Genomic DNA, 17,215 nt, shown 5'->3' with positions numbered 1-17,215 from the left:
AGTGTGCTAACAGTTCTACTGTTTAGCACGCTAACATTTTATGCTAACATTTTAGCGAATTTCATACTTTTTAACCAGTATGTTCTGTTTAGGGACGAGAGTGGGAATAAGCGCACTGGAAGGAAAGAATATGGAGGTGGACGACCAGGATTATGACGTCGTAGCTCAACGTGTTAGGACCGGATTACTAGAATGTTAAAACCAGTCCAATATTGTGACGCTTGGCTGGCATTGTGGCTATGCGGTTGCGTTCTCTCGTTGATGCAGGCGAAATGGACACAGCGGGAAGGTAAGAAATTATGATTTATTTACATCACAAAACCGACTGGGAACAGAAAACACTTGCATAAAGGCACTAGAGACTAAACCAACAGAACTAGCGTGGGAGCTAGAAATAACTGAAAGCGCTAGCATGTGAGCTAGGTAAACAAACACAGGAATAGCGTGGAAGCTAACGAATACAAGCGGGGATAGCGACGTCCCCTGTTGCATTGGACAGCAAATTAGACTGCGAGGACAAATGACAAAAAAGGGCAGGCTTAAATAGGGACAGAAATTAGGAGGCAGGTGCGCGTCAAAAAACTCAAAGCAGGTGACACAAATACGTAAGTATCACAACAGCATTTAAGTCTCACCTTAAAACTCATCTGTATACTCTAGCCTTTAAATAGACCTCCTTTTTAGACCAGTTGATCTGCCGCTTCTTTTCTTTCTCCTATGTCCCCCCCTCCCTTGTGGAGGGGGTCCGGTCCGATGACCATGGATGAAGTACTGGCTGTCCAGAGTCGAGACCCAGGATGGACCGCTCGTCGGGACCCAGGATGGACCGCTCGCCTGTATCGGTTGGGGACATCTCTACGCTGCTGATCTGCCTCCGCTTGATATGGTTTCCTGTGGACGGGACTCTCGCTGCTGTCTTGGATCCGCTTGAACTGAACTCTCGCGGCTGTGTTGGAGCCACTATGGATTGAACTTTCACAGTATCATGTTAGACCCGCTCGACATCCATTGCTTTCGGTCCCCTAGAGGGGGGGGGGGGTTGCCCACATCTGAGGTCCTCTCCAAGGTTTCTCATAGTCAGCATTGTCACTGGCGTCCCACTGGATGTGAATTCTCCCTGCCCACTGGGTGTGAGTTTTCCTTGCCCTTTTGTGGGTTCTTCCGAGGATGTTGTAGTCGTAATGATTTGTGCAGTCCTTTGAGACATTTGTGATTTGGGGCTATATAAATAAACATTGATTGATTGAACAGAACAAAACAGGAAGTGCCACCAGGAACTAAGGAAGACAAAATAACAGAACAAAACCAGAATATGCCATGATCCAAGTAGCGGATCATGACAAATATAAGTCAAGTTTGGCAGTAAACTAGCATGTGGATATGTCATTTACCTCTATGGGTACGTTGTGGTGTTCACTGTTTGCCTTGTCTTTCCTCCAGTGATCTGTTGTGGACAATACTGTACGGGTGCAAAAGAACTTAATGCCTCGGTCCTGGTCCAGTCATAAAAAGCTGATGGCGTGCAGACCAGATTTAAAAGGTCATGTTTAGACTTTTTTTTTTTTTGGAAGCTATACGTTTCCCAGAAGACTGTGTCCCGCTTGACATCAACTTCCAAACACTATAAAAAAAAAGAAAGGTCCATAGCGCCTCAAATGATCTGTGGACTTATGATTTAAGCAAACTTAAACATCCAGTTGTCTTCCTAGATGATAAATACATTGTTATTCCAGCTGGTATTTAAAATGTCTAAGTGTGTTTTAATGAAGGCAAAAACACACCCCTTTTTAAAATGTCCGCTTTAATCATTCTTGAGTCGTAAAGGACCTCATGCAGTCATGTGTTATTTGGCGACCTCTGCTGGCCGCTGTGTGTTACTGCGCTGCTCGCTGACTGCCCGCTTCTTCCTTGCAGGCACGACACAGACAGGAAGGACGTTGTCTCAAAGACTAAACTTAGTCCTCTCTTCTTCCGGTCTTTACACACACGTCCTCCTGCTGGTTTTGGGATCATGGTGGACCAGAGTCTGGGTCGAGTTAAGTGGTCCACACTCAACACCTCCAGAACCTAGAGACATTATTCCCCCCCCCCCCCAAAAAAAGGATATTTGTTTTTAAAAGTCCTCAAAAACAGCAAAGCTAGCCTGGTCTTGAGATAATATTTTGCTTGTGTTTATGCAGTAGATCCTCAAAAATAGCAGAGTGCCCCTGTCACACATTAAAAGCGTTACTAAAACGGCCTTCTTTCATCTCCGTAATATCGCTAAAATTCGCTCCATTCTGTCCACTAAAGACGCTGAGATCATTATCCATGCGTTTGTTACGTCTCGTCTCGATTACTGTAACGTATTATTTTCGGGTCTCCCCATGTCTAGCATTAAAAGATTACAGTTGGTACAAAATGCGGCTGCTAGACTTTTGACAAGAACAAGAAAGTTTGATCACATTACACCTGTACTGGCTCACCTGCACTGGCTTCCTGTGCACTTAAGATGTGACTTTAAGGTTTTACTACTTACGTATAAAATACTACACGGTCTAGCTCCATCCTATCTTGCCGATTGTATTGTACCGTATGTCCCGGCAAGAAATCTGCGTTCAAAGGACTCCGGCTTGTTAGTGATTCCCAAAGCCCAAAAAAAGTCTGCGGGCTATAGAGCGTTTTCCGTTCGGGCTCCAGTACTCTGGAATGCCCTCCCGGTAACAGTTCGAGATGCTACCTCAGTAGAAACATTTAAGTCTCACCTTAAAACTCATTTGTATACTCTAGCCTTTAAATAGACTCCCTTTTTAGACCAGTTGATCTGCTGTTTCTTTTCTTTTTCTTCTATGTCCCCCCCTCCCTTGTGGAGGGGGTCCGGTCCGATCCGGTGGCCATGTACTGCTTGCCTGTGTATCGGCTGGGGACATCTCTGCGCTGCTGATTCGCCTCCGCTTGGGATGGTTTCCTGCTGGCTCCGCTGTGAACGGGACTCTCGCTGCTGTGTTGGATCCACTTTGGACTGGACTCTCGCGACTGTGTTGGATCCATTGTGGATTGAACTTTCACAGTATCATGTTAGACCCGCTCGACATCCATTGCTTTCCTCCTCTCTAAGGTTCTCATAGTCATTATTGTCACCGACGTCCCACTGGGTGTGAGTTTTCCTTGCCCTTATGTGGACCTACCGAGGATGTTGTGGTGGTTTGTGCAGCCCTTTGAGACACTAGTGATTTAGGGCTATATAAGTAAACATTGATTGATTGATTGATTGATATAGAAGCATGCAAATAGATTTTTAAAAACGCTAGAGATCGTTGCATTTTGTAGCAAATTCTACAAACCCCGTTTCCATATGAGTTGGGAAATTGTGTTAGATGTAAATATAAACGGAATACAATGATTTGCAAATCCTTTTCAACCCATATTCAGTTGAATATGCTACAAAGACAACATATTTGATGTTCAAACTGATAAACATTTTTTTTTTTGTGCAAATAATCTTTAAACGTTAGAATTTAATGCCAGCAACACGTGACAAAGAAGTTGGGAAAGGTGGCAATAAATACTGATAAAGTTGAGGAATGCTCATCAAACACTTATTTGAAACATCCAACAGGTGTGCAGGCTAATTGGGAACAGGTGGGTGCCATGATTGGGTATAAAAGCAGCTTCCATGAAATGCTAAGTAATTCACAAACAAGGATGGGGCGAGGGTCACCAATTTGTAAGCAAATTGTCGAACAGTTTTAGAACAACATTTCTCAACGAGCCATTGCAAGGAATTTAGGGATTTTACCATCTACGGTCCGTAAAATCATCAAAAGGTTCAGAGAATCTGGAGAAATCATTGCACGTAAGCGATGATATTACGGACCTTTGACCCCTCAGGCGGTACTGCATCAAAAACCGAAATCAGTAAAGGATATCACCACATGTGCTTAGGAACACTTCTTAAAACCACTGTCAGTAACTACAGTTGGTCGCTACATCTGTAAGTGCAAGTTAAAACTCTACTATGCAAAGCGAAAGCCATTTATCAACAACACTTCGCTGGGCCTGAGCTCACCTAAGATGGATTGAAAAGTGTTCTATGGTCTGATGAGTCCACATTTCAAATTGTATTTGGAAACTGTGGACGTGGTGTCCTCCGGAAGAAAGAGGAAAATAACCATCCGGATTGTTATAGGCGCAAAGTTCAAAAGCCAGCATCTGTGATGGTATGGGGGTGTATTAGTGCCCAAGGCATGGGTAACTTACACATCTGTGAAGGCATCATTAATGCTGAAAGGTACATACAGGTTTTGGAGCAACATATGTTGTCATCCAAGCAACGTTATCATGGACACCCCTGCTTATTTCAGCAAAACAATGCCAAGCCACGTGTTACAACAGCGTGGCTTTGTAAAAAAAAAGTGCTGGTACTTTCCTGGCCTGCCTGCAGTCCAGACATGTCTCCCATAGGAAAATGTGTGGTGCATTATGAAGCATAAAATACGACAACAAGACCCCGGACTGTTGAATGACTGAAGCTCTACATAAAACAAGAATGGTAAATAATTCCACTTTCAAAGCTTCAACAAATAGTTTCCTCAGTTCCCAAACGTTTATTGAGTGTTGTTAAAAGAAAAGGTGATGTAACACAGTGGTGAACATGCCCTTTCCCAACTACTTTGGCACATGTTGCAGCCATGAAATTCTAAGTTAATTATTGTTTGCAAAAAAAAATCAAGTTTATGAGTTTGAACATCAAATATCTTGTCTTTGTAGTGCATTCAACTCAATATGGTTTCAAAAGAATTTGCAAATCATTGTATTCCGTTTATATTTACATCTCACACAATTTCCCAACTCATATGGAAACGGGTTTGTATGTTAAAAACAGCACTACTGTCACACAGAGGAATTTTGATTAGCATTTTTGCAGGTGACCCCCAAAAAGAGCAGATTGTTCCTGTCATGTACAAAATCTTTGATTGGTGATAATACATTTCATACCCCAAAACAGCTAAGCACTCCTTTCCTTTCATATAGTGGATCTTTGATTAACATTTTTACAGTCAGTCCTCAAAAATAGCAGACCACTCTTTAGATATCAAGAAATCTTTGACTTGCATTTTTGCAATTGATTCTCAAAAGCAGCAGAACGCTCCTTTCACATATGGAATCTTTAACACATGCTTTTGCGGTCACTCCCTAAAAAACACACAGCACTTCTGTCATTTAAACAATCTTTGAACAGTGGTATTAAATTAGATTCCTAAAAATAGCAGCGTGCTCTTGTTGTATAGAAGTGTGATTTTCAAGTAGATTCTTAAAAACACTACAGAATTTAGCATTTTGTAGATAATTCTTAAAAACCAGCAAAAGGTTATTAAAAACAGCACACAAGCACGGTCACACTGAGGAATTTTGATTAGCATTTTTGCAGGCGGTCCTTAAAAAGAGCAAATTGTTCCTGTCGTATACATAATCTTTGATTGGTGATAATAAATTAGATACCCCAAAATAGCTAAGCACTCCTTTCATATAGTGGATCTTTGACTAACATTTTTACAGTCAGTCCTCAAAAATAGCAGACCACTCTTTAAATGTCAAGAAATCTTTGACTTGCATTTTTTCACTTGATCCTCAAAAACAGCAGAGCGTTCCTGTTCTATGGATAATCTTTTGAGTAGAGTAGATTTCTAAAAACATCAGAAATCTACTTTCACATACGGAATCTTTAACAAGTGGTTTTGTGGTCACTCCCCAAAAACTTTATAGCACTCCTGTCATTTAAAGAATCTTTGAACGGTGGTATTAAATTAGATTCCTAAAAACAGCACTCTTGTCATATAAACATTTTGATTTACAGTAGATTCCTAAGAACAGTGGATTGCTCTTATAAAGAATCTTTGACCAGTGATTTCGCAGTCAATCCCTAAAAACCGCAGAGCGCTCCTTAAAGAATCTTTGAATGGTGGTAGTGAATTAGATTCATAAAAACAGCTGCTCGCTGACTCGCTTTTAGCAGTTGATCCCCAAAATAGAATTTTCATTTCATTGAGGATTTTTGACTGGCAATGTTGCAGTTGGTCGACAAAAACAGCAGAGCACTCCTATCATAAAGAATCTTGTGCAATCAATCCTCAAGAACCACAGAGCTCACCAGTTGCATAATCAATCTTTGAATAATGCTTATAAATAGACCCCAAAAAACAGCATAGCGCTCTTATCAAGTCTGTGTCAGTCCCTAAAAACAGCAGAGTACTTCTGTCATAGTGAATATTTGCCTAGTGCTCATGTAAACGATCCTTAAAAACGTGGGAGCGCTCTCGTCATTTAATTGAATAGTGGTAATAAATTAGATTCCTAAAAACAGCACAGCACTCTTGTAATATCGATAATTTTTGTAGTACAGTAGATTCCTAAAAACAGTAGAATGCTCTTATACAGAATTTTTGACCAGTGCCATAAAAACCTCAGAGCGCTCCTGTCGATTAAAGACTCCTTGAATAGTGGTGATAAATTTGAATCCTAAAAACAGCAGCTCCCTCCTTTCATATAGAGAATCTTTGGCTCACTTTTAACAGGCGATCCTCAAAAAAGGATTTTCATATCAAAGAGGATTTTTGACCACCGTTTTTGCAGTTGGTTCACAAAAACAGCAGAGCGCTCCTACCATAGAGTATCTTTGACTAGTGTGTTTGCAGTCAATCCTCAAAAACCGGCGAGGTCACCGGTCGCATAATAAATCTTCCAATAACGGTAACAAATTAGATCCCAAAAACAGCATAGCGGTCCTATCGGGAATCTTTGACTACCATTTCTGCAGTTGGTGCTTAAAAAGAGCAGTATGCTTCTGTCATAGAGGATCTTTGAGAGACCTCCCGCTATTTAAAAAGTGTTGGAATAATGGTATTTGATTCCTAAAAACAGCACATTGCTCTTATCATATCGATATTCTTCGGCCAACATTTTTGCAGTTCATCTTCAAAAATAGCAAAGGTCAAATAGAAGATATGTAAGCTGAATGGAAGTTTGTTTTTTGTGGTTTTCAAGCAGTTCTTGACTCACAATATTAGCTTCATGAGTGAGACGTACCTCTGGGTCCAGTGGGAGGCATGCGGGGTGGACAGTAGGACACCTGAGAGGGATGCCAGTCCACAAGGATGGTCCAGGTCTACTGTCCTGCCAGGTACAAAAACTGCATGTGTAAAGGTCTCTGTATTGTTTTCAGGCACATGATGAAGCTTGGAGTGGACCTGGTGAGCTGAGACGCTCTGAGGAACTGTGAAGGACAAAGGAGGTCAGTATTTTCCACAATGTGTCCTTGAATACTTACCAAAAAGTACTCACTACTTTGTTGGACCTCCCGTCTCCATTTGGCCCGCCTGTTTGAGAACCACACCTGTGTCAAGAGACAAACAGGAAGTGACAAAACAGCAAAAGACAACAAACGATGGACTAGTCTCATGGAACATGTGGTCTACCTTGATGGTCTCCTCTGCAAGCTGGGTCTGGTTGGACAACTTGTCCCTGGTGAACATGTCCGCATACTGACTCTGGGAGAACGCTGATCCATGAGGCGAACAAAATCAACAGATGCATTTTTATTGGAAAAAAAAAAATCTAACTAAACTCTGCAAGTCACCTTTCTCCAAGACCTTGGTCTGCTGCTGGGTGAAGGTTGTTCTCGTCCTCAGAGGGACACCTTTTGTCTCCATGCTGGTGCTGGAAAAACCTGATACAGTCACAACATTAGCACACATCATGCTGCTTCTTTGACGGCACAGAATCTTTGTCTTATAAAGGATCTTTAACCTGCGGTTTGGTGAAATATTCTTAAAGACCACAGAGCTCTCCTGTCATATAAAGAACATTTGACCGCATAGTCCTTAAAACTAGCAGACCAATAATTTCATACAGAGAGCCTTTGACTAACTTTTTATAGTCGCTTCTCAATAACGACAAACAACTCTTGTCATATTGAAGACCTTTGACTAGTCTTTTGGGGGAGTAGTCTTAAAAACAGCAATCCTCTCCTGTCATATGAAGGATCTTAGAGTAGAAGTAGGCCTTTAAAAACATCAAATTACTTCTGTCATTTGGAGGATCTTGGACTAGAGTTTTGGTGGAATACCCTTAAAATGACCACATAGTCCTTAAAAACAGCAGACCAATAATTTCATACAGAGAGCCTTTGACTAACTTTTTACAGTCGCTTCTCAATAACGGCAAATAACTCTTGTCATATTGAAGACCTTTGACTAGAGTTTTGGGGGAGTAGTCTTAAAAAAAGCACAGCTCTCCTGTCATATTAAAGGATCTTAGAGTAGATGTAGGCTTTTAAAAACATCAAATTACTTCTGTCATTTGGAGGATCTTGGACTAGAGTTATGGTGGAATACCCTTAAAATGACCACATAGTCCTTAAAAACAGCAGACCAACAATTTCATACAGAGAGCCTTTGACTAACTTTTTACAGTCGCTTCTCAATAACGGCAAATAACTCTTGTCATATTGAAGACTTTGACTAGAGTTTTGGGGGAGTAGTCTTAAAAACAGCAATCCTCTCCTGTCATATGAAGGATCTTAGAGTAGAAGTAGGCCTTTAAAAACATCAAATTACTTCTGTCATTTGGAGGATCTTGGACTAGAGTTTTGGTGGAATACCCTTAAAATGACCACATAGTCCTTAAAAACAGCAGACCAACAATTTCATACAGAGAGCCTTTGACTAACTTTTTACAGTCGCTTCTCAATAACGGCAAATAACTCTTGTCATATTGAAGACCTTTGACTAGTCTTTTGGGGGAGTAGTCTTAAAAACAGCAAACCTCTCCTGTCATATGAAGGATCTTAGAGTAGAAGTAGGCCTCTAAAAACATCAAATTACTTCTGTCATTTGGAGGATCTTGGACTAGAGTTTTGGTGGAATATCCTTAAAATGACCACATAGTCCTTAAAAACAGCAGACCAATAATTTCATACAGAGAGCCTTTGACTAACTTTTTACAGTCGCTTCTCAATAACGGCAAATAACTATTGTCATATTGAAGACCTTTGACTAGTCTTTTGGGGGAGTAGTCTTAAAAACAGCAAACCTCTCCTGTCATATGAATGATCTTAGAGTAGAAGTAGGCCTTTAAAAACATCAAATTACTTCTGTCATTTGGAGGATCTTGGACTAGAGTTTTGGTGGAATACCCTTAAAATGACCACATAGTCCTTAAAAACAGCAGACCAATAATTTCATACAGAGAGCCTTTGACTAACTTTTTACAGTCACTTCTCAATAACGGCAAATAACTCTTGTCATATTGAAGACCTTTGACTAGCGGTTTGGGGGAGTAGTCTTAAAAACAGCAATCCTCTCCTGTCATATGAAGGATCTTAGAGTAGAAGTAGGCCTTTAAAAACATCAAATTACTTCTGTCATTTGGAGGATCTTGGACTAGAGTTTTGGTGGAATACCCTTAAACTGACCACATAGTCCTTAAAAACAGCAGACCAATAATTTCATACAGAGAGCCTTTGACTAACTTTTTACAGTCGCTTCTCAATAACGGCAAATAACTCTTGTCATATTGAAGACCTTTGACTAGCGTTTTGGGGGAGTAGTCTTAAAAACAGCACAGCTCTCCTGTCATATGAAGGATCTTAGAGTAGAAGTAGGCCTCTAAAAACATCAAATTACTTCTGTCATTTGGAGGATCTTGGACTAGAGTTTTGGTGGAATACCCTTAAAATGACCACATAGTCCTTAAAAACAGCAGACCAATAATTTCATACAGAGAGCCTTTGACTAACTTTTTACAGTCGCTTCTCAATAACGGCAAACAACTCTTGTCATATTGAAGACCTTTGACTAGTGTTTTGGGGGAGTAGTCTTAAAAACAGCACAGCTCTTCTGTCATACGGAGGATCTCAGAGTAGAAGTAGGCTCTTAAAAACATCAAATTACTTCAGTCATTTGGAGGATCTTGGACTACAGTTTTGGTGGAGTACCCTTAAAAAGACCACTCCTTTCATTTTGAGGATCTTTGACTAACATATAGAACCTTAAAAACAGTAGACCACTCATGTAACATACAATATATTGGATTGGGATTTGTATAGTCAGTCCTCAAAAAAGCAAGCTACTATTTTGACATCGAACATGGATTCTCAAACTGTGGTATGTGTACCAATAGTAAGCGGGATCTGTCTAGTGGTACACCAACAAATCACTGGATTAAAGTACAATGTTTTATTTTCTGATATTCAAACACAGTAGATGATCTTTGAATTGCACTTTCCTTAAAAACAGAATCATCTCGTCACATAGAGATTTTTTGTCTAGCAGCAGGTGCTTAAAGCAGTATATGATATCGGCGTGTGGACTCTGAGGATCATTGACTTGTATTTTGATGGAATAGCCTTAAAAACCACAGGAATCTCCTGTCATAATGATTATTTTATACTTTTGTTTTTGCAGTCGGTCACTACCAGCAAAACACCACTCCTTTCATTTAGATCAAGGGGCTCAAACACGTGGCCCGCGGGCCAATTGCGGCCCGTGGGACGTTATTTTGCGGCCCCCACCTTAATATGAAAGTTTAATGTTAGCGCGGCCCGCGAGTTTTATATGAATGCCGCTTGACAGCGTTGTGTTATTTGGGTGCAAAATGGCTCTTTCAACATTCTGGGTTGCCTACCCCTGCATTAGTGGAAAAGCGGGAAATGAGTGAAAGGGACAGAGACGTTGCCATAGAGACGAGGGTTTTCTTTCGTGCCGGGCTGCAGTCACACCGCAACACCTGTCCGTCAGTAATAACAGTCCCCGGTAACCTGGACCAATTCAAAATGTGTTTTTTTATTATTTAATTTGCATTGCCTCACATTTCTTGATTCTCATTTTGTTCATTTATATTTTGATTTTATTTTGTGTTGAAAATAAAAATAAAGGCATTTAAAAATATATTTTTTTAAGATATGTTTTCTCGGGGCCCAACGTCACCCAGACTCTGAATCCAGTGGCCCCCGGGCAAATTGAGTTTGAGACCCCTGATTTAGATGATCTTTGATTAACAGTAGGTTGTCAACTGCACTCCTGTAATATTTGTCCATGTGACTTACTGTCTTCAGTCCTGCAGGCTGCATGGCTGTCCATCCAGGCCCGTGGCTCCACTGGGATCTGTCTTAGAATTCGGTTTATGGAAGACACCTTGAGGACGAAAGTCTGTGTAAGGACATGTCGGTCCACAAAAAGGATGAGGACATCTCTGAGACTCACGCTGGGAACTTTGGAAGCCTTGCAGCTCCTCATGGCCAGAAGACTTTTCCTAATCTCCCAAGCAAAAACGGACGGGTTGTCCCTTTTGTGCTGAACGATAGCGGAGATGACGGCGGGGGTGAGTAGTCGTGGTCTACTCCCGCCGATTGTTTTTGGCTGCAGGAGGCCAGTAAGTCTGTAGCGGCTCAGGATCTTGCTGACGCAGCCTGTGGACACCTGGAGAGACACACCTGACATGTAAGCTCATGACAAATGTTTGATACAGACCTTTTTACAGCAAAGTACCCTCAGGATCCTGGAGATCTGGCTGGGCCGGACCCCCTCGGAGGCCAATTCCACCATTTTCCTCCTCTTGGAGTCCGGAAGAGGTCTCCCGTTGAGGAACGTCCCACCAAGCTGGTTCACACTGCTACCACCTTTTTTTTTTTTTTTTTTGGAAACATGCAGTAATGTACTTAACAACAGCAGAGGTTTCCTTTCATAATTGTTCAGTAAATTCTCAAAAACAGCAGTGTTCATGCTATATAAAGAATCTTAGATTAGTGTTTCTTGAGTGGTTTCCTCAAAAATTGCAGATATATTGTGTCATATATTGGATTTTTGATTAGTGTTTTGCAGCATATCCTGAAAAACAGCAGAGCAGAGGATTTTTGTTGAATCTTTTTGCATTTGTCTTTGAAAACAGTCAGTAAGTCCTCAAAAACAGCAGTGTCTTGAGGTTAAATTGACGGTTTTTATCACGCGTTTGGAGCATATCTTTAAAAACAGCATTGTTTTTGCATTGGGTCTTGGAAACAGCAGAGTGATCCTTCATATAGACCATTTTTGATTAGCATTTTTAGAGTAAGTCACTAAAAACAGCAGACAACTCCTGCCATTTATCGTTGGCTAGTGTTTTTGCAGGAGCTTATAAAAGCAGCTTAAAGATATTTGAGCATCCATTGTTTTTGCACTAAGTACTTAAAAACAGTATTCTGTCACATAGAGGATATTTGGCTTGCATTTTTGTGGAAATTTTTCAAAAATAGCAGTGCTTACGTCATATATTTTTGATCAGTTCTTGTAGTAAAATTTAAAAAAGAGCAGAATGCACCAGTCTTATAGAGGGTATTTGACTAGTGTTTGTGCAAAATAGCCTCTAAAACAGCAGTGTTCATGCTATAAAAAGAATCTTAGATTAGTGTTTCTTGAGTGGTTTCCTCAAAAATTGCAGACACATTGTGTCATGTATTGGATTTTTGATTAGTGTTTTTCAGCATATCCTGAAAAACAGCAGAGCTGAGGGTCTTTGATTAATCTTTTTGCATTTGTCTTTGAAAACAGCAGTGAGCCCCAGCATGTGTGCAGCAAGTCCTCAAAAACAGCAGTGTCCTGAGGTTAAATTGACGGTTTTTGTCACGCGTTTGGAGCATATCTTTAAAAACAGCATTGTTTTTGCATTGGGTCTTGGAAACAGCAGAGTGATCCTTCATATAGACCATTTTTGATTAGCGTGTTTAGAGTAAGTCACTAAAAACAGCAGACAACTCCTGCCATATATCGTTGGCTAGTGTTTTTGCAGGAGCTTATAAAAGCAGCTTAAAGATATTTGAGCATCCATTGTTTTTGCACTAGGTACTTAAAAACAGTATTCTGTCACATAGAGGATATTTGGCTTGCATTTTTGTGGAAATTTTTCAAAAATAGCAGTGCTTACGTCATATATTTTTGATCAGTTCTTGTAGTAAAATGTTAAAAAGAGCAGAATGCACCAGTCTTATAGAGGGTATTTGACTAGTGTTTGTGCAAAATAGCCTCTAAAACAGCAGAACAGAGGATCTTTAACTAGCATTTTTGCAATAAGGCCTCCAAAACGGAAAAGTCCTTGTGTCATTTGAATAGTGTTTTTTATAGTTGTTTTTAAAAAAAAAACAGCCAAGTGTTTATGTAGATGTGATGGTTTTTGAGTTGTGTTTTTGGAGCATATCCTAAAAACCGCAGTGAGAAGGATCTCACAATACTGGTTTTTTATAAGCTCTTTAAAAACAGCAGAGCGCTTTTTCATACAGACTCATTTTAATAGGCAATTTCACAGTAGGTCCTTAAAAACAGCAGATGGCTTTGGCCATATAGTGAATCTTTGACAAGTGTTTTTGCAGGAGGGCTTTAAAAACAGCAGAGTCATTATGTCATACAGAAAGTTTTTGACTCGTGTTTTTACAGTAAGTTGTTGAAAACAGCTAAAGGATTGTTGACTAGCAGTTTTGTGGTAGGTCTTTAAAAACAGCACTGCTTAAGTCATTCATTTTTATTATAGTAGTGTTTCTGGAGAGGGTTCTAAAAAATAACATTGTGCTTATGTCACCGAGAGAATATTTGACTCATGCTTTTGTAGTAGTTTCTAAAAAATAACCAGCAGAATACTTTTGTGGAATTGATGTTTTTTGACCTGTGGTTTGGAGCATATCCTCAAAAACAGCACTGAAGCAGATATCTGCATAACGATTTTGCATGTAGTCTTCGACAACACCACAACACTCTTTCATATAGAGAATCTTCGACTACGGTGTTTTTCCTGTAAATCCTCAAAAACAGCAGTGCCCATGTCATGGAGAGATTTTTTTATTAGTGTTTCTGAAGTAGGTGGTTAAAAAACAGCAAATTATTTTTGTCATACAGCGGGTTTTTGGCTAGTAATTTCGCAGTGGGTTCTTAAAAACAACTCGAAGATCTGTGACTAGCAGTTTTGCACTTGGTCCTTAAAAACAGCTGAGTGCTTATGTCTTATTGAAAAATCTTTTGCTAGTGTTGTTACAGTAGGTTCTTTAAAAACAGACAATTTTTTATGTGGAATTTATGGTTTTTGACTTTGGTTTTTGAAGCATATTCTAAAAAACAGCAGTGAAGAGGATCTCCAAATATTATTTTTACATTAGGTCTTTGAAAACTGCATAGTGCTCTTTTCATTTAGATTGTTTTTGGTACGCATTTTCACAGTATGTCCTTAAAACAGCAAATGGTTCCTGTCAGATAGACAATCTTTGAAAAAAAAAGTCAATATGCCATACAAAAGGTTTTCGACTGGTGTTTTTGCAGGAAGTTGTTAAAAACAGCTGAGGTTGTTTGACTAGCGGTTTTACAGTCGGTCCTCAAAAACAGCACTGCTCAAGTCATTTATTTTTGATTACTTTAATGTCTCTGGAGTGGGTTTTCAAAAATAGCGGCAAGCTTATGTCATCTTGAGAATATTTAAAACGTGTTTTTAAAGTAGTTTCTCAAAAACAGCAGAGTGCTTTTGTCGAATTGACGGTTTTTGACTTGTGTTTTTTTTTATCTTTGCTGTAGTTTTTCTGAAATAGGGGTTTAAAGAACAGCAGATTCCTTTTGTCATACAGTGGGTTTTTGGCTTGTAATTTTGCAATGGGTTCTTAAAAACAGCTCAAAGATCTATGACTAGCAGTTTTGCACTTGGTCCTTAAAAACAGCTGAGTGCTTCTGTCATAATGAGAAATCTTTGGCTCGTGTTGATACAGTAGGTTATTTAAAAACAGCTGAGTGTTTATGTGGAATGAATGATTTTTGACTCTTGTTTTTGGACCATATCCTAAAAAACAGCAGTGAAGAGTATCTCCAAATATTGTTTTTGCAGTAGGTCTTTGAAAACTGCAGAGCACTCTTTTCATATAGCTCTTTCATATAGACTATTTTTGATAAGTGTTTTCACGGTATGTCCTTAAAACAGCAAATGGTTCCTGTCAGATAGACAATCTTTGGAAAAAAAAGTCAATATGCCATACAAAGGGTTTTCGACTGGTGTTTTTGCTGGAGGTTGTTAAAAACAGCTGAGGTTGTTTGACTAGCGGTTTTACAGTCGGTCCTCAAAAACAGCACTGCTCAAGTCATTTATTTTTGATTACATTAATGTCTCTGGAGTGGGTTTTCAAAATTAGCGGCGAGCTTATGTCATCTTGAGAATATTTGAAGTGTGTTTTTAAAGTAGTTTCTCAAAAACAGCAGAGTGTTTTTGTCGAATTGACGCTTTTTGACTTGGTTTTTTTTTCCCTTTGCTGTAGTGTTTCTGAAGTAGGGGTTTAAAAAAAAAGCAGATTACTTTTGACATACAGTGGGTTTTGGCTTGTAATTTCGCAGTGGGTTCTTAAAAACAGCTCAAAGATCTATGACTAGCAGTTTTGCACTTGGTCCTTAAAAACAGCTGAGTGCTTCTGTCAAAATGAGAAATCTTTGGCTCGTGTTGTTACAGTAGGTTATTTAAAAATGGTAAATTAAATGGTAATGGTTGTACTTATATAGCGCTTTTCTACCCCCCTTTTTTTTTTGACAAAAACAGCTGAGTGTTAATGTAGAATTCATGGTTTTTGACTCGTGTTTTTGGACCATATCCTAAAAAACATTTGTGAAGAGGATCTCCGAATATTGTTTTTGCAGTAGGTGTTTGAAAACTGCAGAGCGCTCTTTTCATATAACTCTTTCATATAGACTATTTTTGATAAGTTTTTTCACAGTATGTCCTTAAAACAGCAAATGGTTCCTGTCAGATAGACAATCTTTGAAAAAACAGCAGAGTCAATACGTCATACATAAGGTTTTCGACTGGTGTTTTTGCAGTAGGTGAGGTTGTTTGACCAGCAGTTTTACAGTAGGTCCTTAAAAACAGCACTGCTCAAGTCATTTATTTTTGATTACATTAATGTCTCTGGAGTGGGTTTTCAAAAATAGCGGCGAGCTTATGTCGTCTTGAGTGTGTTTTTAAAGTAGTTTCTCAAAAACAGCAGAGTGCTTTAGTCAAATTGACGGTTTTTGACTTTTAAAATCTTTGATATAGTGTCTCTGAAGTTTTAAAAAAAAACAGCATAGTCCTTATGTCAGAGAGCGGGTTTGTAGTAGATTACGGACGGCGTGGCGCAGTGGGAGAGTGGCTGTGCGCAACCCGAGGGTCACTGGTTCAAATCCCACCTAGAACCAACCTCGTCACGTCCGTTGTGTCCTGAGCAAGACACTTCACCCTTGCTCCTGATGGGTGCTGGTTGGCGCCTTGCATGGCAGCTCCCTCCATCAGTGTGTGAATGTGTGTGTGAATGGGTAAATGTGGAAGTAGTGTCAAAGCGCTTTGAGAACCTTGAAGGTAGAAAAGCGCTATGCAAGTACAACCCATTTATCATTTATTACAGCTGAAAGATATTTGACTCGGTCCTTAAAAACATGCAATACAGAGAAATATTTAGCTAGTGTTTTTGCAGTAAGTTTTCAAAAATAGCACTCGTATTGCTGCAATAGACCCTTACAAACAGCTCTTTTCCTTTACAGGATTTTTGACTCTTGTTTTTTTTTTTTTTTGCAGAAGATCCTCCAAAAAAGCAACAGGCTCCTCCCATATAGAGGATCTTTGACAAGTTTCCTTTGCAGTTTCATGGAAATAAGCACACTGACCTTGATTTGTCTGCTCCAAATGCGAGCCACACATGTCCTCGGCCAGCAGTCCAACAGGCACACCTCGCAGGTAAACGCTTCAGGTGACTAGTGGCGTGCGCGCCGTGGCTCTGAGGTCATTTATAAGCTGGCTGACGTGGGAGCTGCGGCTTGTAATGTCAACATTGGCTTCAAGAGGCTTTCAAATTAGATGATGTGGCTTTGAAACAACAGACTTTTCCCCACTCTTAAAATCACACAGCTCAAATGAGAACAGGAATAATTTGGTAAATTGTACTTGTAGAGCGCTTTTCTATACCCCATTTTTAAGGAGCCCAAAGCACTTTGACAGTATTTAGATTAGATTAGATTAGATTAGATAGTACTTTATTTATTCTGTCAGGAGAGTTCCTTCAGGAAAATTACAATTTTCAGCACAATCCCATTCAAGATCAGACAAACATTACAGGGAGACAGAACAGGATCGCTGACGGGTCTGCCGGCTTCCAGCGCCCCTTACAAAAAAGATGACATACAGGTAAACGAATAGAAGATTAAAATAAAAATAA

General features: G+C 39.8%; 1 protein-coding gene across 3 annotated transcripts; it reads right to left on the bottom strand.

The window, feature by feature from the left end:
• Positions 1 to 1,784: 1,784 nt before the first annotated feature.
• On the bottom strand, positions 1,785 to 16,756 carry pax4 (paired box 4). Of its 3 annotated transcripts, none has more exons than XM_061912192.1 (10): positions 16,668 to 16,756; positions 11,526 to 11,656; positions 11,241 to 11,456; positions 11,084 to 11,171; positions 7,616 to 7,705; positions 7,455 to 7,537; positions 7,321 to 7,372; positions 7,227 to 7,252; positions 7,066 to 7,152; positions 1,785 to 2,067 (listed from the first exon to the last, which is right to left on the bottom strand). In XM_061912192.1, the coding sequence occupies exons 1-10, from the start codon at positions 16,699 to 16,701 to the stop codon at positions 1,837 to 1,839; spliced, it is 1,038 nt and encodes a 345-aa protein (XP_061768176.1). In that variant the 5' UTR covers positions 16,702 to 16,756; the 3' UTR covers positions 1,785 to 1,836. The 3 variants fall into 3 exon arrangements, with proteins under 3 accessions (XP_061768176.1, XP_061768177.1, XP_061768178.1); XM_061912193.1 differs by having other exon boundaries at positions 7,324 to 7,372; XM_061912194.1 differs by having other exon boundaries at positions 1,910 to 2,067; positions 7,066 to 7,252; positions 7,324 to 7,372.
• Between the last annotated feature and the right edge of the window lie 459 nt (positions 16,757 to 17,215).

The sequence above is a fragment of the Nerophis ophidion genome, linkage group LG10 (assembly GCF_033978795.1).
Source record: "Nerophis ophidion isolate RoL-2023_Sa linkage group LG10, RoL_Noph_v1.0, whole genome shotgun sequence".
NCBI classification, from domain to species: Eukaryota; Metazoa; Chordata; class Actinopteri; order Syngnathiformes; family Syngnathidae; genus Nerophis; species Nerophis ophidion.
This window is presented reverse-complemented; position numbering and strand designations above follow the sequence as displayed.

What these genes read in the sequence shown, in the direction of transcription:
- pax4 (XM_061912192.1), bottom strand. Translation starts at nt 16,701, where the DNA reads ATGTGTGGCTCGCATTTGGAGCAGACAAATCAAG. An exon ending in TTTGGAGCAGACAAATCAAG is followed by an intron (nt 11,657 to 16,667) that starts GTCAGTGTGCTT and finishes AAAAAAAAAAAG; the next exon opens with GTGGTAGCAGTGTGAACCAG. An exon ending in GCCTCCCACTGGACCCAGAG is followed by an intron (nt 2,068 to 7,065) that starts GTACGTCTCACT and finishes TAATGTCTCTAG; the next exon opens with GTTCTGGAGGTGTTGAGTGT.